Source organism: Octopus sinensis, linkage group LG11 (genome assembly GCF_006345805.1).
Source record: "Octopus sinensis linkage group LG11, ASM634580v1, whole genome shotgun sequence".
NCBI classification, from domain to species: Eukaryota; Metazoa; Mollusca; class Cephalopoda; order Octopoda; family Octopodidae; genus Octopus; species Octopus sinensis.
Genome location: NC_043007.1, coordinates 32,441,937 through 32,467,350, shown reverse-complemented (window position 1 = coordinate 32,467,350; position 25,414 = coordinate 32,441,937). Strand labels below are relative to the sequence as shown.

Sequence of the window (25,414 nt, the reverse complement as noted above, 5' to 3'; positions counted from 1 at the left end):
GTAGAATTACTAGAAAAGCCATCATTCATTTTATTTAATTACTTTATAATTTATTATTTTGGTGCTTACTATGGGTACCACATTTCAATATGCTTGCAGTGGACATGTCAAGGCAATTATAAATTTTCAGTGAATGAGCCCACAATTTTGTTTCAATTCCTCTTTTGGAAAACGGTTTTACTTCACCTACATTATTCATACACTCACGAAAGACCTGAATATCACCACTTCTATTTTTTACTCCATTAAAAACAGCTCTGTGTCTGTATGGAACTGGTTTATTCAAATGATGTATTATTTTGGAAAACTAATAAAGGTTTGATTGAGTTGCCTATAATTACAGTCATATACACTTAAATGTTAATTGCTTTCTAAAGTAAAATTAAATTTATCGACTGCTAAACTTTTTGTGTGTCTCTGAATATTTTGTGATGCTTAACAAAATAACTTGATAACATCTGTACTTAATGGCTGTGAATCTTACTTTTAAAACACTTCAGAGCTTACCTGAATCAAATGCTAAAATTTGTTCTAAAATGTTCACAGATTTTATCTTTTAATTTTTGTTTATTTAATAGCCGATCAAGAGGCAGAGGACGGAAAAATTTTGCTTTGAATATGTTAGAACCTCTGTTAACTGAAGTACCAGAAGAAGGTGAAAATGGTACTAAAAACTTTGAGGTAAATCCTTGATGTAACATTACTTGATCCTAATTAATGTAGAATAGTTTTGTTCTCGTTTTAATTGAGAAGATAATTATTTTAATACAATTGTAATTAGACGTTTATTGATTTTGCTGAATTTAAGTAGTGTGCACTCGTAAACATAATGCTTCTCTTTGGTTAACTACCAAAGAATGTTGTTTTGCTTCTAGTAACGATTGGTAAAGTGTAAGCCAGTGTTGAAGTGAATCAAAGGAGATATGGAACGGGGCAGTTAGAGAACTGTCCTCAATGGGTTGATGTAACGAAAACTGATTCATGGTAGCAAGAGAAAAGGGGGAAATTTGTAGTCGTAAGGAATGTGCCAGAATATAAGTACATGAATGGTATATGAGGAAATGTTGGTAAACTTTGAACCTAATTTTAACACTTTTTATCTCTCCAGGGTCAGTAGCTATTGTAAATTAATATTAAAACTAATCTACATCTGGAAAAGATGTACTTTGTGAAAGAATTCAATACCTTCTGATAGCAGTTGAACCACACAGTGGTGATTAGGTGAACATGCTAATGATTATGTTTATAATTAACATTTATTTTATTATTATTTCAAATTAATCCATTTATGTTTAGTTCATAACTAATATCTCAGGCTTCATTTATTTTTGTATTTAAAAAAAAAAAATTTTTTCTTCTTTTTTTGTTGTCTCTAGAATAGATAGTAAAACCTTCTTTGAAATGTAAATTAAATTTCAGTTGATTTTTTAAAAAATATTTGTTGCTGTTGTTTAGCTGGATTTTATTTGCTTATCATTTTATTTTAATTTAAGTTCTGTCTTATGAATTTGTCATAACTGAAAAATTATTATTGTTGTTGTTGTTGCTGCTGCTGTGGTTCAAAGAATGACTTAGTTGATGCTGAATATCTCCAATAAGCAGATTTATTCTATAGAGATAACTAGTTATTGCTACTTATCACTTTTGGTGGAATCAAAACTTTGGTAGGCCTCAAAACCAAATAAACAAACCCTCATTTAATTACTAATTTAACCTGATCCCTAATCCAACACTTTGTCATGAACATATCATCTTGTTTGGGTCCTTTGTTTTTATATTTGTTGTTGTTGTTGTAATAATTATAGTAAAGGAGTTTGTTTGTGTCATAGAAATACCAAAGCACAGCTTGTGTCCTTAAGATACCCTTCTGAAACAAATTTTTTGTGTGTTCCCGGGTGTCACAATAGGAATAATATGTTGGGTACAAGGTTCCTTTAAGCTTTTGTCTTCAGACCAACTATAAAAGAGGTCAAATGAGTGCAAGCAAAAATGCAAGAGATAGGTAAACAACATATTAACTGTTGGACAAGGAGAATAACCTTGTCACCTTACTGGCACCTGTGCTGGTGGCATGTGTAAAAAGATTCGAGTGAGATCATTGCTAGTACTGCCTGACTGGTCCTGTGCCGGTGGCACATGAAAAGCACCCACTACACTCTCAGAGTAGTTGGCGTTAGGAAGGGCATCCAGCTGTAGAAACTCTGCCAGATCAAGATTGGGGCCTGGTTCACCAGCCCCCAGTCAAAATTGTCCAACCTATGCTAGCATGGAAAGCGGACGTTAAATGATGATGGGTATATATAAAAAAAAAGTGTATAGTATTTAGTTTTTAGATGGTCACTGCTCTCTTAAAAGGTTGTCCAGGTGGTCACATTTATTTATAAGGCTGTAGTTCTGTAAGTCTAGTAGATGTGTGTGTCTGTGTGTATGTATTTTGTGTGCTGGGGCCACATAAAAGCACCCGTTTACTTGTAAAGTGATTGGCGTTTGGAGTAGCTGTAGAAACCCTGCCAAATCAGACTGGAGCCTGGTGCAGCTCTCCAGCTTGCCATCCCTGGTCAAACTGTCCAACCCATGCCAGCATGGACAATGGCCATTAAATGAAGATGATGATATATATATAAATATATATTTGTATATATGTATGTATATAGTTTGTTGCAAGGAGTGATTGGGTGGTGGAGTGTTTAATGTAGTAACGCTAAGAAATATATGAAGGGGTCTTTTCTGATTCATTCAGTGTTTCTCTTGAGTGACAACAGATATATGCAACTGTTGTATCTCTTTTGCTACTCAACCATCTGGCTACTTCATCAGGCACTGCAAAGAATACACACGTGCAGTCGTTGGCTCTTTAGCATTCAGATTTCTGTGTCAAATGCAATGCTTATTTATTCAATTCACATTGTTTTGAACTAATATCATGCATAATCTCAATGATGTGATCAAATATTTGCAGGGTAAGTGCAAGAGGTCAGATCTGGTTAGTTTTATCATAGATCAGGCAGAATATTTAGGCCAAGTATGGCTGGCTCGAAAGTTAAAAGGTTAAAGTATTTCTACTATTTAGATTGTTGAGTAATGACTATCTCATATAATGGTTATATTATTTGACTCTTACACACAACACACAGGTTTTTGTATGTATGTATGTTAATGGCCTTTTGTAATGTGTTTCTGTGAATTACTTGTAATATAACTCAGTAGTATAGCAGATATTATAAGTGCTGTGACAGATCCTAGACAACAAAAAGATATTAATATTTAAATAGAATAAACTTTTTTTAAATAGATACAAATTATGCTTTCTGCCATTTTCATTTTTCTTCACACTTTTCTTTTCATTTTTCTTAACTGTACAATAGACTTTTGATCATTTTGAAATGCAAGCACTGCAGTGGTTGACATAGGCTAAAACTTGTGATATGATCAAGCTAGATAAATAGTTTTTTTTCTTTCTTCCTTCTTTTTTCTTCTTCTGCTTTCTACTCAACGTAATCCTTTACTGAAATGGAAATATCCTTCTAGGAATAATATAGCCCGATTGTTTCGGAAACAGTTAACAAGTAAAATACATTTGTTTTAGCTTATGATTATTTTTCATTTATTGATACATTCTTCATTTAAAATGTAACCATTCATTATTACCAAATCTCAGATCAAAAATACTAATTGATCCTTGACGTCCAAGTGTATACATAATAGAGATTGATGTACAAGGAATGGAATACAAGGTTTAATTGTTCCAAAAACTTTTTGTTCCATTAATTCAATCTGATGAGAACTAGTAATATCCATAACTTTTCTAGGCAGTCCTAGGCTGAGGATATGAACAGCTGAGTCAGATTCATATGTCTAATGTACTTTTTGATGTTGCTTTATTTTTTTTCCTTCTGTTTTTATTTTTATTTTTATAATGGTCTTTTTTTTTTGTGTGGGGGGAAACTCCCACGGTGAGGTAGTTGCAGAGAGATGTAGATTTCAGGATGAAAGAATGTGCTGAGTCTAATGATCAAAACAGGATAGAAGTGATGGAAGGAGGTAAGGTTGGTGAAAGGGGTGGGCTAAAATAGTAGACTTGGTATGCGTTTATTATCTAGTAAATACAAATGTAGCAGTAATTACGTAGCATTGGATGGAGTTAATGGAATTGTAAGTTACTGGTTTATTTGCAACGGTAAATTGAGACTTATTTACCCATTGAATAAGACAAGCGAAGGAAATATTTTATCAATTACGTTTATACTGACATTATGCAGTTAGCCTTAATTCAAGTTGTCTTATTTAATCTTTTAGGAACATCAATTTATTATAGAAAAGAAAGATATGGAAAATTATGATAAATTTCCTGTTTGGAAAATTGAAGCGGGAAGACTTCAAAAATATGAACTAGTAAATGAAGATGGGAAAATTAGACACAGAGCTGTGCCAACAGTAAGTAATTTAGAATACTTTCTAAATGTCTCTTTTTGAATTGAAGTGCAAAAAGTTGTTCTTGACTTGCAGCATTGTTCGCACATCGGACAAAATGCTCAGCAGCATTTTTTCCGGCTCTTTACGTCATGAGTTCAAATTCCACTGAGGTCGGCTTTACCTTTCATCCCTTCAGGATTGATAAAATAAAGTAGCAGACAAGTACAGGGGTTGATGTAATCGACTTGCCACCCCACTCACCCGCCCACCCCTCAGAGTGCCTGGTGCTGGACCCTGCAACAGACTGATGGCTCATTTCAGTGGGGGGATGATGTGATTTTGATCACTTGGAAACTGAGCAATCAGCTTTATGAGTCCTAGGGGTTCAAGAAAACGCAAAATATTATTTACCTTAAATTTATTTGTTTACATAATCTGCAATCTTTTTTATAGGGTTTTTCACACCATCTTCAAGTTTTTAAGGAAACCTTGATTACACTTTGGAATTTTCACTGATCTTCTTCTCTTCCTTTGTTCTAATTTTATTGTTTTTTTTTAGACAATAATAAATGCTAATTGCTACATTATAAGCTAGTAGAGATAATCGAATTCATGGACAGTCCTCTATCTCTGCTGTTTTCTTTATCATTTCTTGATATTTTAGCTTGTATACCATCATTTGTTCTGCTACCATCCATACCAAACTACCAGCTGAATTTATTATTTGAATGGAATTAGGGAATGCAATTTGCAATTACTGTTTGTACTAAGCACTACTCAGTTTTCTTTCTGTGATAAGCCAAACCCCATTCATTTCAGCAATGTTTGATCATTACCATATTCTTTCTAAACCAGTAGGTTTTCTTTTGGTATCGGTTATAAACATCTCCCAAGTTTTATAAAAGCTTGGTCTTGAAATTCATTATAATCCTTCACATAAATGATATGTGAAAAATAACCTTATAACTAAACTAGCAGTATCGCCCAGTGTTGCTCGGGTTTGTTTCGGCCCTTTAGAATTAGAATTTTTGAAAAGTAAAAATTTTGCATTATGTAGCTTGTTATTCTCTTTAAGTGAACATTTTTCTGATTAAAATACACCGAAAAATGGCGACACAGCAGTTAAAAAAATCATAAAAAATGGATTTTCATAGAAAAAAAGCACCTTTTTTATGTAAATAATTTTTGGTCTTAACACGGTCCGATTTGAATTTTTTCTTCTATGGAAGGAAGAGCAAGCCTTCTTCTATCATACATACTCTCAATTTTGGTCAACTTGCGCCGCAGGGTCTCGGAGGAGATAGTGTTAGTTGAAGGCTACCAAACCTGCCATACACAGACAACTTCAGCTTTATATAGATATAGATAAAAACCCGAAATTGAAATTTTAAAATGGTGTAACAGAATGGTTATCATACCATTTTCTAAGCCATAGATTTTAACTGCTGTAATCATTAGCCATTGCCACCTCTATATCAGCACCAGCATCATTATTCTGAGAGCATCTATTTGCATCGTTTTCAGACCTAAACTTACCTCATCATTCATCTTCTTCCTTGATCTCTGTGAATCTCCAACTCCTGGTTTTTGTTGAGCCAGAATCCATCATCCATTTACTTGTCCATATCAGTGCTTTGGTTTGGTTTCTAGGCATCAATCAATACCTCTCCTGCTTATTGCTCTTCCTTGTTTCATATCCAGTCTTTCTCATAAGTTAACAATATCACATCTCAGGGAATCAGACTAAAGTTGTTTCTTTTAAATTACTGTAGATCCTCTGCAATTTCTATATGAATATCATGTTATGACTTTCACACATGTCTCATATCATCATCATCATCATTTAATGTCCGTTTTCCATGCTAGCATGGGTTGGACGGTTCGACCGGGGTCTGGGAAGCCAGGAGGCTGCACCAGGCTCCAATCTGATCTGGCAGTGTTTCTACAGCTGGATGCCCTTCCTAACACCAACCACTCTGTGAGTGTAGTGGGTGCTTTTTACGTGCCAGGGGAGGCTGGCAGTGGCCACAATTGGTTGGTGCATTTTACATGCCACCGGCACGGAAGCCAGTCAAGGTGGCGCTGGCATCGACCATGTACGGATGGTGCTTTTTACGTGCCACCGGCACAGATGCCAGGGGAGGCTGGCAACGCCCACGATCGGTTGGTGCTTTTTACGTGCCGCCGGCACAGATGCCAGGGGAGGATGGCAACGCCCATGATCGGTTGGTGCTTTTTACGTGCCACCGGCACAGATGCCAGGGGAGGCTGGCAACGCCCACGATTGGTTGGTGCTTTTTACGTGCCACCGGCACAGATGCCAGGGGAGGCTGGCAACGCCCACGATCGGTTGGTGCTTTTTACATGCCACCGGCAGTATAAATTCAGGAATTGAAAACCTTTACTTTCCAACAAGAATACTAAGTTCTTAAAAGCATCTTTCATCACCTTCCAGCCTTGGACATTCTGCAACTACCATTATTTAGTCCTTCGCCTCTGCTGTGAACATATCCATTTTATAAAATTGTGTACATGTGAGTATTGATGCCTGAATGGTCTTTGAGATATTAATAACATCACAACAGAAGGTTTTCTTATATACTAACCTAAGTCAGTTTATCATTCTTTCATGTGCATCCTTTACTTTTAAAATACTTTATAATACGAAGTTAAGGCTGTCTTTGGAACAGTCCTTAATCTTTGGAATTGTCATCGCTTACTCAGTCATGGAACTTTCTGTCTGTTTATATTTATACATTTATATCTAACGGTACTTTTATATTTAAAGTTACTTTCAGTGTGCTCACAGCTCTCAGCAGATTTGTGATTCAGCTTTTTAATAATTTTTTTCTTGCAACAACTAATTTTGTTTCTGAATTTTAAAAAAAAATTTTTTTTTTTTTTTTTTTTTTCATCAAAATGTGGATTTTAGGATTCTTTTTTTGTTGAAGATTTCGACTACAGAAAACTAATTTTAATTCACTGCAAAATAGCATTCTCTCTTTGTCTTTTTCTCTCTCTTACACTTCACGACTCTGCTTTCTACTGACATATCTGTAAAAACTTCTCTCCAGATTATAAGTTCGATCCAGCATCAGCTAAGATTCTGTTGATTCCAGTCTCCTTTCATATTTGTCGGGTGTTTTTGGAGAAGGAAAGTGGTTTTAACTTAGCTATGTCAGTTGTGTCAAATATAAACTCATATATTTAATGATAGGTGTTTCAGGAAAATTATGTGGAACATCATGGAAACAATTAATTCTGTATAAGAAAATAGTACTTCTAGTTTTACTCTAAAACAGTATCAGGGGGTATGTAACCCTCAAAGCAACAGGTCTGAGATGTCTTCTCCTGTAAAAAATTCATTCTTGTACTCCATTTTGTCATTTTGTCATATGTAAATTTTCTTAAAGCATTATGTTGGTCAACACTGAATATAATTACAAAATCTTCTATTGGTTTTATTAAACTGAGTTAATTACTGTAGTTTTCTTTGTCATTGAATTTCTGTGATAATATTTTCCTTTGATCTCTTTCTTTAACAGTATAGAACTTGGACTGCAGCCTGGAGAAAACAGTTCAGTCCTATTAAAACCAAATTAATTTCTCAAGGGTTTAATTCAGAAATTGTAGAAGTAGAAGATGAATTTTTTCCAAGACCCTCATATAAAAACAGGTAAGGGACAGTGTTTGCTTCTCAACTAATTTTTAAGTATTTTTGGAAAAAAAAAAAAAAAAAAAAAAAAAAAAAATTATTGCTGCTTCTTTTTCTTCTTGCTGCTGCTGCTGCTGCTACTACTACTACTACTACTACTGTTTTATTATTGTCATCAGGTGTGGTGGTTATAAACTACTATGGATCAGTCAAGTTGTACATGTTGGTAGAGTAATTCTTTCTCTTTAGAAAATCCTACTCAACATGGTTTCCACCATAAGCAATGCATTTATATCATTGTTGAATCTTCATTGAAAATATTTGAGTGTGTGCTGTTGTCCTTACTTCTTCATGGCCACTTTCCCCTCTTCTGTGTCATCAGATCATTTTCCCTGATGGCTGTCCCATCATTGGACCAAACAGGTCCAATGATGGACAGCACCAGATCTGGCTGTATGCTGGATGGAGGACCACTGACAAACCCAGTTAGGCGATTGCCTCATTTGTTACCAAAGATGTGTGTGGTCATGCATTATCATGGTGAATGTGGATACTTTTTCAGATTCTTGTTCGGTCTTTTCCTCCTAATGGCCCCCTTAGACTATTTAAGTGTTTTAATATGTCAGTTGTTGTTGATAATACAGCCACATTCCAGAAAACAAAAGGAGATTGATGCCCTTGTATTCTCTCAAAAAAAAGGGCCACCATAACTTTCTATGCTGATCGCTCGCTCTTGAATGTTTTAGATCTTGGAGAAGAGTTGTAATGCCAGTTTGTGGATTGAGCCCTTTATTTTTGGATCCTAAAGATATGGCCAGGTTTCATCCTGTGTTACCCAGACCAAGAGACACTCCTCTGCCCCGCCTTTCTTGTGTTTTTATTGGTTTCAGACACTTCCACCCCTCTCTCAAATTGAGTGTCAACTACGGAGATACCCAATTTGCACACCCTTTCTTAAACCCAAAGTCTCCCACCATCTGTGATGTATTGTGGTCCCAGTCCAGTTTCTCCAGCAAGCCTCCATGTGAATTGATTTGCCTCTTCACCGGCCGTTGTACCGGTGGTTACAGTTGATGGCTTCTCACTGCATGGTTTGCCTTCAATACTAATTTCCCCTTCATACTTGTTCATCCATCTGGACACATGCCTCTTGTCAGTGGTTTCATTGCTGTAAATAATCTGTAGCATTCTGCAGATGTTGGACAGCCTGCACATTTCTTCTACTTGCAAACCACTATTTGCCTGCATTAAAGAACAAAAAGAAGGGTTACCCTAGAGAAAGAGCTATTCTACCAACATGCAATTTGAACAATCTATCATCATCATCATCATCGTTTAACGCCCATTTTCCGTGCTAGCACGGGTTTGACGGTTTGACCGGGATCTGGGAAGCCAGGCTCCTGTCTGATCTGGCATTGTTTCTACAGCTGGATGCCCTTCCTAACGCCAACCACTCCATGAGTGTAGTGTGTGCTTTTTACATGCCACCGGCACAGGTGCCAGGAGCGGCTGGCAATGACCACGATCAGTTGGTGCTTTTTACGTGACACCGATATGTGTGTGTTAGTCTCCCCATCCCCAATCTCTTGACAACCGATGTCAGTGTGTTTACGCCCCCGTAATTTAGCGGTTCAGTGAAAGAGGCCAATAGAATAAGTACCAAGCTTACAGAGAATAAATCCCGAGGGTCGATTTGTTTGACCAAAAGGCAGTGCTCCAGCATGGCCACAATCAAATGACTGAAACGAATTAGAGAATAAAATGAACTGTTTCGTTTACTTTTGTATAAGCCCTAATTTTATCACCTGTTGTCCCTTTCTTTCTGGCTTTTAGACTATGATGTGTTGCTTTCATTTTGTATATTTTAAGATATGAAATATACAATTTTTCCAATCCTAACTGTTTCATTTCAGTGAAATATCAGAACCCAGTCCTCAAATGAAAGAGCTTTCTGCCCAACAGCCCGATCTCGCTCCATCACCCTTGGTGGCCAAAGAAAGGTCCGACAGTGAAAGTGAAGAAGAAGACGACGAAGTAGATGACGACGACGATGATGAGAAGAGGAATTCCGAGTCTTCTGAAAGTGAATCTGAATCCGACATAGAAGATGCTCCTGTACATAATTTTGAGGTGTGAATCGTAGCGCAACCTATGAACACATTTATTTTGTCACAGTTGGCAAGTGGAAATAACTCTTTAACTGTTCATGGCGTCAACAATGAAGTAGTTGTCATCTGCCATTCTACTGCTGGGGGCACTTTAAGCTAATAATGGGTAGTAGGGAGATGGCAACAAAACAGGTTTTTTAAAATTTGTTTTTACTATTTAGTAACTTATTCATATCAGTACCTATGGAATTCCTTTTTACTTATTTAATTTACATATATATATATGTATGTGTATATATATATATATATATATATATATATATATATATACATGTATATGTGTATATGTATGTATGTATGTATATATATATATATATATATATATATGTTCGTACACCAACCCGTGCAAGCATAGAAAAATGGACATGAAGTAATGATGGTAATGATGAAGATGTCATTAGTGTGTGTGTGTGTGTGTGTGTGTGTGTGTGCGCTTGCATACATATATCCCAAAAGGTAAATGGTTCCCGTCATATTGGATGATAAGTATTCCAGCCATTCGATCAACTCAACTCCATACTCATTGAATTACAGAGTAAATGCAGGTGGCTCGGTATGCCGCCGACATTTGTCTCTCTCTAATTGATGTCTTCATGCAGAATCAGTGTGTACCAAGGTTGTCTTTTGGACTACAATGTGCAGAGTGCCCGGAAGGCTTCCACAGTTTTCCTGGCCTGCCCCAGTTTCTAGAAGGCTCAGCACAACCCAAAACTGTGAGAAAAGCCCCCCCCCCTCTCTTGCCTAAGGTACCATGTAGTAGGATTGAACTTTGAGACATGGTTACAAAGCAGACATTTTAGCCACATGGCTGTGCCAGCAGCCTTATAGACTTTATACACATACACGCACACAAAATAGTTTATTTTACACATTTAATGTTTTTAGCAAAAAAATCTTTGGCGATGTACTTGCATTGCAAATGTTTTGATCTGAGACTGGGTGCCGGTGCCGAAACTAAAGCAATTGCAGTGTAGAAGACACAAGTAATCGATTCAGAAGCAGAATATCCATCTACTTCATTTAAATGTTTAACCCTTTCGTTACTGTATTTATTTTGAGGTGCTCTGTGTTTCTTCCGATTATTTAAAATATAACAAAGAATTTAGTAAAATAACTTAGTTATCATTGAGCTAGTGTTAGGAACATAAATTGTGACTAAAATTTGGTGGAAGATTTGAATTCAAAACTTATGAAAACAAGACATTTATACTAAAGAGCCACAGCCGGTTTCAGCTGGGTTGGTAACGAAAGGGTAAAATGAAGTCGACAGTCTTTTTTTTTTCTGAATGGCTGACATGTCTTCCACAGTGCAATCACAAAAAATCTCCACATTTGCTAATCCATTGCTCCTTGTTTCAGACAAGCTGTGTTCGGATTAGTGGAACCAGAGATTTTATTTTTCTACTAAAACATTAAACATGTAATATAAAACTATTTCCTCTACAGATTCATTTGATTCGTATGGTCTCACTTTTGGGTTTCTGGTTTCCATGATCTTTGATCTAAAGAATTTCCTACGCATATAAACAAACATGTGTGCATGCACACACACACACACACACACACACACAAACACACATACACACATGCTCTCTCTCACACTTCTTTCTATATTATTCTGTCCTTATTTGTATGAACGAGGTTTTCATAAGCTAAATAAAGTACTCAAGACTTCAAGAAATGGAATATATTTGTTTATCAATGACTAGATTACAAAGTCACAACCCTGTTTCCTCCTTAGCGGTCTTCTTAACGTCTTAAGATTTAAGAAAACCATAGGATTTGAAACAGAATTTTAACTCTGAAATCTTGTCATTAATACATAAATATATTTCCATGTGTTTGTGTGTGTGTGTTTATATACAGTAATGTAAATGGTTCATACCACTTGTGACATGAATCAAGGCAGCTTGAGAGTAATGAAACCGATTTTACTCACAACAAAGTCAAATAACTTCGCTTGAACATGAAACTTGAGTTGCTGCATAATGAAAACATTCTCGACTCTCAAATATATTGAGGGCTTTCAACTGCTGAAACTATTGACAAACAAATAGTATAATGTGTGTGTGTATATGTGTGTTTGTATATTTTTTTGACACATAAATTGTTTTAATCAAAAAAATAAATTTGTGTGTGTATGTACCCTGGCATAATAATGTAATGTGTGTGTACTCTTTGTCTTCTTATTAGTTCATGCTGCTGATTTACATCCCCTATTATGGATTTTTAGATGAATTATTTTATATAGCCACTGGCTTTTGTCTCAGACACATACATGGATATAGGCAGGCGCACATACACACACACTTCACCTCACTCACATACAACTGGCTTTGGAAATGTTTTCCCCTACAAAATTCTGCTCAGAAGTCATTGGGTCAATTTGCACAAATGCGTTGCCCAATCAGACTGAACCTGGTAACCTGAATTCACTCCATAAACATATTATCTACTTGGCATAGCTGCACCGAAAGATGTATGTATATATGTGTGTGTATGTCATCTTTATCAACATCTCGTGTCTTTTATCCATGCTTACATCTCCTGGCTGGCGCTCCTCTTGCATTTCAGCACAATATTCTTGCAGTCCTTTACCATCTTTCTTGTGAAGTTCCGCATCCTTAGATCATCCTTCAGTATGCGTGTGTGTGTGTGTTTATGTATTTCCATATATATGTGTATGTGTGTTTGGGTTTGTATGTATAAATATATATGATGTATTTATAGTTTTATTTCAAGACTTACTAGCAACTTGCAAGATGTTCCATCCGGAGATGGTTTTGTTGTTCATCCGATGAAACATTTTGGAAGATGTCAGCAAGGATTGAAATACAGATATTAACAAGTTTGCCATTAAATGTATTGAGTCCTTTTTTTTATGATTCAGAGACACCTTAGCCTCGTGACTAAGAACATTGGTATTGTATATTTGTGCGTGTGTGTGTGTGTACATATTACACCTATGTATGTGTATGTTTATGAATTTGTATATATTTGGATGGGCATTTATATATGTGTGTGTATATATTTATATCTATATATGATATATAAATAATATATATATATATATATATATATATTATGTACATATATATATATATATATATATATTATGTACATATTATATATATATATATATTATGTACATATATATATATATATTATGTACATATTATATATATATATTATGTACATATATATATATATATATTATGTACATATATATATATATATATATTATGTACATATATATATGTATATATAGTATATACATATATATATATATATACATATATATGTATGTATATATATATATATAGTATATGTATATATATATATATATATATATTATATATATAGTATATACATATATATGTATATATATATATATATATATATATATATAGTATATGCATATATATATATATATATATATATATATATGTACATATATATATGCATATATATATATAGTATATGCATATATATATATAGTATATGCATATATATATATAGTATATACATATGTATGTATACATATATATATAGTATATTCATATATATGTGTGTGTGTGTATATATATATATATATATATAGTATGTACATATATATGTATATATATGTGTGTGTATATATATATATATTATATATAGTATATAATATATATACATATATATATGCCTGTGTGTTGTGTGTATGAAAAGTAAAAATACGACATAACAGAAAGTTAAAATATTATTTGCTCTAGTTGTAATATAATCTGTTAATCTTCATTAATCTAGCAGACAGGTTTGCCAGATGACTGACCTAAAAGTTTATCTATGATTTTCTTCTTTTTTTTTTTTTCTGTCTTCGAATACTTTGATTTTAAATATTGAAGTTTTTGTTCTTCTATTACTACTACTACTACTCCATATAGCTGTAGATGTTCCGTTTCTTCTCCACATGTATGTTTTAATGATCACTTGTAAATATCTACTCACTGGTTATTGCCACTACCGAAACACGACCACCGAGTTGGTTGTGTGCCAAATTGGAATAAGGGGGTGCACTGTTATGGTTTTTTTTTTTTTTTTTTTTTTGAAGTTTGAAGTTTTTTTTTTTTTTTTTTGTTTTCATGTAATTTCCTTCTGTAAATCAGTTGCACTTATTACCATTTGATCACAAAAGATTAATAATAATAATAATAAAATATATATAAAAAAAAACAATACAAAATATATAAACAAAAAATAAGAACTTGAAAAAAGTTGAGTTTGTGACTCTGTAATGTTTGGCTATTTTTGGTGTATTTCTTGGTTATTATATAGCACAAGTTATGTAAAGGATGTTTATTTAAACAAAATGTAGCATAAGGTCTGTTATTTAATAGTTCATTTAGTACTTAATTTAAGGGAATGTATGTATATATATATATATGTGTGTGTCTGTACATACATGTGTATGTGTGTGCGTATATATATATATATATATGTATGTATGTATGCATATGAAGGCGGCGAACTGGCAGAAACGTTAGCACGCCGGACGAAATGCATAGCCGTATTTCGTCTGCCGTTACATTCTCAGTTCAAATCCCGCCGAGGTCGACTTTGCCTTTCATCCTTTTGGGGTTGATAAATTTAGTACCAGTTGCGCACTGGGATCGACGTAATCGACTTAATCCGTTTGTCTGTCCTTATTTGTCCCCTCTGTGTTTAGCCCCTTGTGGGTAGTAAAGAAATATATATATATGTATGCATACATACATATATACACACACATGTATACATATGCACATATTTTATATATATGTATATATATATAAGGAGCGATTTTCTTTAAACCAAGTTCAGATACGTAATTTTTATTTAACTGCTCATTCTAATTCCATAAATTAGGGCATTTTATATCGACGTCTGTACATGTTCCACTTTTCCATTTTAAAAATTAGCTCGTACAAGTATCTCCAAACTCAACATTTCAAGCTTTCATCGCATTTCCCCTTGGGTTTAAAACATGCGTAGTTGTGATAATTGATATAAAAGTTATGGTTAGATTTCTGGAACAGTAAAAATAGTTGAGGTTGTGTTCGAATTTCTTGCAGTATCCTAAAGAAGAACCAAGAAATTCAGTCCTATTATGTTGATGGTATGAGATTGTTCATACAGCTAGTTTTATCTAGCTTAAAGATTATTGTTTCAAAAATATTTTTACCATAACTTAACAAAATCCCTCTGTCATGTTCCAAAATAAGAGTACTTTATTCTTCAAATTATTTTGAAGGAAACAAAAAGAAAAAAAAATTTTTTAAATGAAAGTTGAATATTCAAAGAAAAATTTAATCTCTTTTTCATAAAGCTGTGAAAAGAATTTATCAATTGTTGAAATTTAAGGCTGTGTCTTATATTTGCAGTTTCTGAAGTTATAGATATTTATTATTCCACATTGGTTGCTTTGTTCAAGTATTTTCATATTTCCATTCTAACCTCACCTGTCCACAAATCACACTTAAGCACACGTAGATATTTAATGATATCTTATTTTAAATTTCTAGAGTTCATACTTATTTAAAATCACATTGCATTTAATTTCTACGTTATTAATATCTTTGGTTCCAACATACAGGATTTTAATTATGAGCTTTGTAATTTTCGAAGAAAAGCAAGAACAAGCTTTCTTTTACAAAAACACCAAATCTATCGAAAGATAAAAACAAAACTTAAATACAGAATTAGATTCTTTTGCTCCATAATTTAAATTTCTTTCTCTTATATTAAACAGATCTATCTTCATATCTATTTATCTGTTTATAATTTAGTGCAAGGTTGACATGAAATGTTGCGTTTTAATTTGCATTGTAGCTAATGTTGGCAGTTACTTTGTAGAGATTACTTCTTCATTTTCAATTGGTTCAAAAGAATAACCTGGATGCCATATTTCTCATGTTCTATATTTTGATTTAGTCTTTAACCCTTTAGTATTCCGTCAAATGAAATGCTTATTTATTCATATTGTTTTTGAATTAATCATGCATTATCTCGTAGCTCTGAGATTTCAATGATGTGATTGTATACTTTTATAATGATATTGTAGGGTAGGTGTGAGAGGCCCGATCTAGCTGGTTTGAACACAAAACAGGTAGAATATTTGGGTTGGATATGTCTAGTTTAATTACTAAAAGTTAAGGAATCTGCTATCAATGAAAATTAATTCCAGACATTTTCTCATTCAGTTCTTTACCTTAAAATTACCGTTTATAAATTTAAAATTTCAGTTACAGGTCATTAAACATAATTTATTAGAAATGCTTAAATTACATATTATTTATTTTGCTATAATTATCTAAACCAGAAATAAGCAGATATAGCATAGTTATAAAGCTGTTTGATAATTTCATATTTAATTTAGTATTTTTCACTTATCATCGAATACTCTAGGAGAATATTAATTTCCATAGGGTAAGATTGTCTTTTTAAACAAGGCACTTCATTGAAATAATTATAGACGTAGACGACTTTCTTGTGAATGTGTTATCAACAATGTTTTGATTCTGTACCTGATCTGAAATTGTTCTACATTGAATATAGACTAATTCTGTCAACTTTTGTATTTTCTTGGTGTCTTATTTACTAATTACAATTAACTTTTCTAATTTCACTTTATATTTTGCAGAAGTGGGTTTTTTTCTTCTTTTCTTTTTTTTCAAAATTCAGATACAATGTAATTAGTTTTTTTGAATCATCATTTAATTAACATTAAAAGGGACGTTGATGATAGTGATGATGATGGTGATAATAATATTAACAACGATTTAAACATTGATTCAATTATCATCACCATCATCACCACTCAACGTCCAGTTTCCGTGCTGGCATGGGTTGGACGGTTTGACAAGATCCAGCAAGCTGCAGGGCTGCGCCAAGCCCCAGTGCCAGTTTTGGCATGTTCTCTACAGCTGGGTGCCCTTCCTTATGCCAACCATCATTACAGTGTGCACTGGGTGCTTTTTGCATGCCATCAACGCATGTGATGGTCACCAAGTAAGCTGCAACACTTTAAAAAAAAAGAACTGAAAAGGGGGAACAAAAACAAAAACAACAAATATCTGAATTTCAAGAAAAGCCTCATTTCTGTAACTTGCAAGTTGAATGTTATTTTCCTTTTATGGTAATAAATAGATTTAATGGTAACTTGGAACCAGATAGGTATTCCTTGAAACTCTTATTTCAGTCCTCAGTAATTTCATTGAAATGTTTCGTTTAAAATTGTTAATGAAGCAATTACATTAGAAGTACTAACTGAATATTGTTTGGCAATTAATTATCGTTATTTAAACTGATCTAAATTGATATATATCTGCTTATTGATTTTTTAAAAAATTCTTTTATATGTCTACCAGACAAAGCTTAATCTAGCTGTTGCCTATGTTTTTGTACTTCATTTCATTTGTGTTGAGTGTATGTACGAGGTTTCTTTGATTTAAAATTCTACATATTTTAGATTTTATTCTTGTGTTGTGTAACTGATTGCCTCCAGTTTATGTTGTTGAGATGTAAGCTTTGAATTTATTTTCTTTTATAAATTTGCCAACAAGAAATTATCAATTTACTGACGGTGTCCAATATTTTGGCTCATTAGATATTCAAACAGAATGTGTTATTTTATTTTGATATTTTGATATATTAAACCAAATCATTTTTAAGTGTTCGATCATTAATTAATTACTAATTCTATGAATATATTATTATTATTATTATTATTTTCATCATAGTTGTTTCCTTCAATCTGGTCTGTTGTTCTCTGAAATTATGTGTTAATTAAGAAATAATAGTCTGTATTTGATTGATAATTAAAAAAAAAAAAAAAAAAAAAAAATTAATATAGCCGGTTATATTCTGAGAATATGATGAATGCTTCAGTAAGATTGAGTAAACATTTATGAATGGCATCAGGAATCACACATTGGTTTTGTTTGTGCTTAATTGTTGTTTAGAATTTTTCAATTATTATAATTCTGATACTGTTTTGGACATTACTTTGAAATCAATATTCAGTTTTATTTCTTACTGATGTGCTAATCAACACCACCACACCACTGTTACATTCATTACATCATATCATTTTGCTTCACATCTGTTTTTACCTTTCTAATTTGGCTTACGTCATCTTGCTATTAATTTAAAACAATGTCCAAAAGAAGAAAAAAAAAGAAAAGAAAAAATTCTTTTTCTCTGATGATGTTCCAAAATAATTTAAGATTCTAAAAAAACTTTCTATTCTTCATGTGTGTGTGTATGTTTACATATATATATATATATATATATATATATACACACACACATACATATACATGCATACGTATGTGTGTGTGCTGGAATCTGAAGTTTTAGTCTCTGTTATTACTCAGTTTTGCAACTGTCACAAATCACATAATTGATCTATGTCATGTGACACACGATGTTTAAATCAAAGTATTTATGAATGGACAAGTCATTGGATAAAAAAATGTGTCAGTTGAAAAATCTCATAAAAATAATACAAAATGGTGTGTATGTATCTATCTCTCTTTCTATGTATATATATGTGTGTGTGTCTATATATCTATATCAAGGTGGTGCTCCAGCATGGCCGCAAGAATATATACATGTATATATTAAGACTGGCCACTCATAAATATTTTATATTGTAAACATTGTATCTCATACGTCTTAGATCAGTTACATGATCAGCAGCATTCATGAAACTCTTGAGTAGTAAGAGAGAGTAATTGTAACACTACATTAAATATTTACACTCTACTTCTATATTGAGTACTTCTTATTTACACATTTGTGAACTGACGTGTTTGTATGTGTGTGCATGCATGTGTGTTTTATTGAAAACATGGTTGTGTTGTAGTATTAACTTTTTTTTTTTTATCAAGTGTGTTTTTTTAATACTTTTGTATTAAGTTGCTTACAGTTTGTTTGGAACCGTAAAGTCCCCAAATCCATCCTTGTCTCTGGACCATCATGGTCTCACCTTCAGAATGAAGTGATACTGGCATGTTTTGCTGCTAGAATTTGACTGTTTGACTTGTTAGTAGATTTATCTGTCATAAGTCAAGTGTTTCTAATTGTTTGTGATTAATGTATCTTATGTGTGTGTATTTTAGCATTGTGCTGTGCAGTGAGTTTTGCTTCCATCATGAATTGTTCTGTGAGGGATTTCATGTAGAATACATCTGTTGTTTACTAATATTTTTCTTACCTAGTTTCGTTTGCGTTGTGTGACGTAGTGCATTTAAATTGCTCCTTGTTGTTTACACTAGCCATAATCAACGATGAAGCCCTTACTGGTGATGTATAAACCTCAATGGTCAGAAATTCAGTTTCTGGTTTTTGTATCTGCAAAACAAATCTTATGGATTCTGCCTACTGTAAAGTGGTAACCATACCATGCCAACATCACTCCATCCTGAGGATGAGACTGTGAAGGTCTAGAAACATTACTGGATCGGGGAGTCTTACTCTTCTAAGCAAATTGCAAGAAACTCTTGTGAGAATATGAAGGGAAAAAATGATGTAAAAGACAAAATCTAGGACACAATGTGTTTTCAATATGTGTTTAAAAGAAAGCTATTGCCCCTATATATAAATGTGTATATGAATGTGTATGTGTATAAACTCATATATTTATATGCATATATATATATATAAATATATATATATTTACAAACACACATATACTTATGTACATAAGTGCATGTGTGTGTGTATGTTGTATAATTTAAGCCTCTCCCACTCCCTCTCTTTCTCCCCCCCCCTCTCTCTCTTTCTCCCCCCCTCTCTCTCTCTTTCTCTAGCTTAATTTCTTGCCATTCTATTTTCTAAATTTGTATTATTCAACTTTATAGCCAGCACAAACACTTATTGACTTTAATTTTTCCAAAAAAAAAAGAGAAAAAAAATGTTTTTTAATAAGTCATCAAATTCTTAGCAACCTTTTGTTTCTTCTCTCAAATCTCTCTCACACACACACACACACACACACACACGCAACACAATATAATTAAAAGAAACATTAATGATGTACCCTGTTGAGTATATTATATTCTTATGGCTTGGCTACATGTCTTGTGCCTGCCAAGTTGCTTAAAGATTTTTTTTTTCATTAGTAACATGGATCTATTTAAGCTGTATTTGATTCATAGATTTATTCTCACATATTTCTAAATATTTTTAGCTGAAACAGGGTTGATTAAATTTTTTGTTGTCTATGTGCTTAATTTTGAATTGTGACACATATATACTCATTACAAGATCTCGCTAATCTTTACTAGCTGTAAATCCTCATTTTAATAATGCTACATAACTCCTATTGCTCTCAAAGAAAGAAAGAGAGGAAGCATTTTCAATGTGTGACTAACTTTGAAATCAATGTGTGTGAAGTTTGATCTCTGTTGATGTTACTATTGACTTCGGGCATGTAAATCTAGCCATTTTGACTTAATTAAAATAGTTTCTATTGCATGGATTGCTTTGATCTGTTTCTGTCATTGCATCGGCATTAAAAAGAAAGAAAGAAAAAGTACCACTTAGCCATACGGTCTTTCAAAAAGGGAATAGAACATCTATAAGAAATAGTTTCTATTCTGTTTGGCTGAAAACACATCCAAAAGACAACAACTACACCAACAAGTACCAGAAAGTCAAGCCCTCAAAAAAAATAATATTCTAAGTGTATAATAACTTTTAATAACATATCCTCATGCAGGGGTCAAGCTTTGCCCAGGTTTGTTGAAATTTTTCCTTTTTTTTTTTCCTATTTCTTTTGGGGTTGTGTAATCTTGGCTTCATATTAAAATACCAAAAAAACAAAAAAAAACAAGTATAAATATATATATGCTAAGTTCTTTTTTTTAAAAATAAGAAATTTGACAATCAAACAATGGAAGATTTTTGTTGGAACTCTTGTAAGAAAATTGACATAAAAGAGTATTCAAAAAAAAGAATTTATTATTTTCCGTTCCTCTTCTATTCATTAACAATATTCTAAATGCAAGTATGGACTTTCCAAAACTACTACAGGATCAACCAGTTCCATGCGGAAGCGGTTTTGCACTCTTTCTTTAAATCGTCAAAAATACAAAGAATCTATTTTATATTTTAGTGTTACTACATATATTTCTATGGCTTCTGGTCTTTTTTGTCTTTTTCTTTCTTTCCTTTCTTTGGTTTTTTTTTTTTAAAAAAAACATAATTTTTCACTTTGCTTGTCTTTTCTGGTACTGATTTGTTCTGGTTTTGTTGGTGTCTGTATACAAAGTCTTAAATTGTTGCTTGGCTCAGGACATGCATATACATATATACATACATTCATACATACACACACATACATAGATACATATATACATGCATATATACACATATATGTATGTATGTATTTATATATGTATATATAATTTTCAGTCATTAGCCAAAGAAAATGACAAAGCTTTTAAAAAAAATATTAAAAAGGAAAAAAAAAACATGTAGGAAAGAGAAAAGATGGTTGCATTGCTTCTATATACACACAAATAATATATATATAATATATATATGATATATATATATATATTATATATATATATATGATATATAATATATATATATGATATATAATATATATATATATGATATATGATATATATATATATGATATATAATATATATAATATAATATATACACACACATATATATACACATACATACACAGTCTGGATAAAAATTACAATGGATGACCTGATGTAAAAGCTTCCTTGCTGTATCCATTATGAGCATCCTACGTTGTGGGTTGAAAACGCTGACAGTTGCCAGACTTACCTTTGAAGGAAGGAAGCCATCTCTTATTTGTTTGGGCTCATCACTACAGTTTTCTGTTTTAATTTAAACATTTTTTTATTATTATTATTATTATTATTATTATTATTATCATCATATCAGTATATCAAAAAAAAAAAGCCTGTGTTGGATATTCCATTAGAGAGAACACTTTCAAAAAAAAATTTAAAAATAACAAAAACAAAACAACTTGACTTCTCATCAACAACCTTCTTATACAAAAAAAAAACGAAAGAGAGAGTGAGAGAGTGAAAACAGAAAATGAAAAAAAAATTTACAAAAACAAAAAAAAATTACAACAACAAAAAACAAAAGTTCTAGCAATCAGTCACTCTGACCGTTTTAGAAAGATAATCAGGCCAAATTCGCTCTATACTTTACCCACAGTAATGCTGTAAGTATATTTTTTACTAAATTTACTTCAGTTCATATTTTATTGATATAACAAAATTATAAGGAATCTGACATTTTCCTGTTTATTTATTTTTTTTTTTAATTAATTGCAAATATCATTATATCAGTTCAATTTTTCTTACCATAGTACGTGTTTTTTTTTCTTCCTTTTGTATTAAGAGTTTGAAAAAAAAATCTGTAAATCATTACAGCTGTATCCTTATTAATGTAGTAGCTATATTTTCCAAGTCAACCTAGTATTTTGTCAGTCAATTTGTACAGCCTAAACTGGGAAACTTTGGTTTTATTATTATTATTATTATTATTATTATTATTATTATTATTATTATTATTATTATCATCTTACAGCATCATGATCTTTTGCTCTTGATATTCCCCCCAAATAATCTATAAATTTAATTCTTGAAAATCATGTGGAATAATGTTCTAACTGTTGCATTAAGTAAATAGGAAATTCAATACTAACTCTAGAATTCTTTATTTAAGCGACATAAATGAAAAACTAGTTCTGTCTTGATATAATAGTATTTTACAAACATTATATATATATATATATATATATATATATATATATATATATATATATATATGTGTGTGTGTGTGTATGTATGCATATATATATATATATTTATATTTATTTATATGTGTGTGTGTGTGTATGTATGCATATATATATATTTATATTTATTTATATATGTATGTATGCATATATATATATATTTATATATGTATATATATATATGTATGTATGTATATATATGTATGTATATGTATGTATATATGTATGTATATAATATATATATATATGTATGTATATATATGTATGTATATATATATATGTATGTGTGTGTATATATATATATATATATATATGTTTGTTATTCTTAAACAAGACTATTATAGCTTTTGATGATGGCTCAACTGGTTGAAGCTTTGCAGTCACTGTCAGTAAAGTTCTTAATAGGTTAGTACTCTACTAAAGTAACCCTTCAGGTTAATGTAAAATTGTTTCTATTATAACTAAACATAAAAACATACATATATATATATATATATTTATATTTATATATTCATATATATATATATTTATATATATATATATATATGAATGATTATATTTTTTTAAATCTCAGTATGAATTTATAAATCTCTAAAGCTATTTTTTATATATGTATATATATATACGGCTATTAAATTTGTGATCTTCAATTTCATAAACCTGATATTTTGTATTGCATTTAAAATGATAATGCTAGCTTTCTCAGCTCCCTTTTAAAGTTTCAAGTAAAAGGTGTCTTTAATTGTTTATCACACACCTTATGTGGTGCTTTGGAAGTGATTAGGTTTTTCTGATAAATATTAGTCATTTCTAGTTCATTTCAAGATTGAATTTATATTATAGACTTGTTCTGTTTAACCTCTGTACACACACACACTTACACACACACACTCTCTTAACACCCATGCATACACACGATTGTATTGTTCTTAAGTAAATCTCCTTTAACCATTACAGTATCGAGGTCATATATATTAACATTACTTCGTTAGGTTTTTGTCATCAGATTGTAAACAACTCTTTGATTACTCTTGAAATTTGTGAGCGTTGAGGGTGCTTGTGTTCTATAAAAGTACAAAATTAAAAATGCTTGTTTTTTTAATTAATTTCTTAAATCAATAGAGTGGGTTTTTTTCATTATCTCTGTGTTGTTTGGAACTAAAGCCAACAACATCAGGTCAAGTCTTCCACAAAGTGCCAACTAACCTCTGCTTTTCTTCCCCATATACTACTCTCTTTATTTATAAGCTGCAACATTTCTTTGTAGACTAATATTACTGCTGCTAATGTTGCTGCCTGTAACCATTGGTGATATTCTATTTAGTTCTCTCTAACAATGTTTATATTACTAGTGAAATAGGTTGTTGTTGTTGTCATTTAGTCTGAACTCTATTTGTATTACGCAATAGAAGCAGTTCTGTAATGAAAACTTTATCAACATAACATATTTAATATAATATATTGTGTGTAGTTGCAAAAAACCAGAGGCTGTGGTTTTACTCAAGGAAAACTCCATTTCTGGATGTATTGTGTTAATAAAACACTACTTCAGAGCTGAGCAAAATGATATCTGTTTCTTTATTGCCCACAAGGGGCTAAACATAGAGGGGACAAATGGATTAAGTCGATTACATCGACCCCAGTATGTAACTGGTACTTAATTTATCAACCCCGAAAGGATGAAAGGCAAAGTCGACCTCAGCGGAATTTGAACTCAGAACGTAACGGCAGACGAAATACGGCTACGCATTTCGTCCAGTGTGCTAACAGTTCTGCCAGCTCGCCGCCTTTCGCTGGGCAAAATGATATCGTCCCAGAATTGACTCCAGTATTGTGTTTACTGTCTACAAAGGGGTTTTTCCCCTGGATGAAAGCCACAGCTTCTGACTTTTCAACTACACACATAAATGTTTAATTCTTTAGCATTTGAATTACTCTCTCAAATGTATTGCTTATTTATTCACATTGTTTTGGGTCAGTCATGGCTTATCTCATAGCTTTGAGGTTTTGGTTATGTGTCAGCTTAATTTTAAAACGACATTGTAGGGTATGTGTGAGAGGCCAAATATCACCAGTTTAAATGCTAATGAGTTAAGTATGTTTTATTAATGAAGTTACTAAAATATATATTTGTCATTAGAATTAAGCAAAAGACAAACAAGTTGTGAAAATAGGAAAGGTGTTAGTAGTCTGTACTTGCAACCTTTTGTGAATTATTGTGCTGTATGACTCATCTATCTATATTATTATTATTGTTGTTGTTGGTGGTGGTTACTAGTTGTATATATACCGAAGGACCACAGCTATGTTCAGAGACTGTTTTGTCAGCTTAGGAAGATATCTACTGCAAATATTTG

The 25,414-nt window shown here is 32.1% G+C and overlaps 1 protein-coding gene and 1 long non-coding RNA gene across 5 annotated transcripts in view; both read left to right on the top strand.

The window, feature by feature from the left end:
- LOC115217116 overlaps positions 1–25,414 on the top strand; it is a 175,808-nt gene that overhangs the window by 125,682 nt on the left and 24,712 nt on the right. For 3 of the 4 annotated variants that reach the window (XM_029786718.2, XM_029786717.2, XM_029786716.2), the window contains 4 exons: positions 579–681; positions 4,297–4,434; positions 7,959–8,089; positions 9,982–10,198. In XM_029786718.2, coding sequence (XP_029642578.1) covers positions 579–681; positions 4,297–4,434; positions 7,959–8,089; positions 9,982–10,198 — 589 coding nt within the window. The remainder of the gene's footprint in view (positions 1–578; positions 682–4,296; positions 4,435–7,958; positions 8,090–9,981; positions 10,199–25,414) is intronic. The other variant, XM_029786719.2, reaches the window with a different exon arrangement.
- LOC118765377 lies at positions 13,602–21,719 on the top strand. Its single transcript, XR_005001233.1, has 2 exons — positions 13,602–13,645; positions 20,793–21,719. It is a non-coding gene; the product is annotated as an uncharacterized LOC118765377 (long non-coding RNA).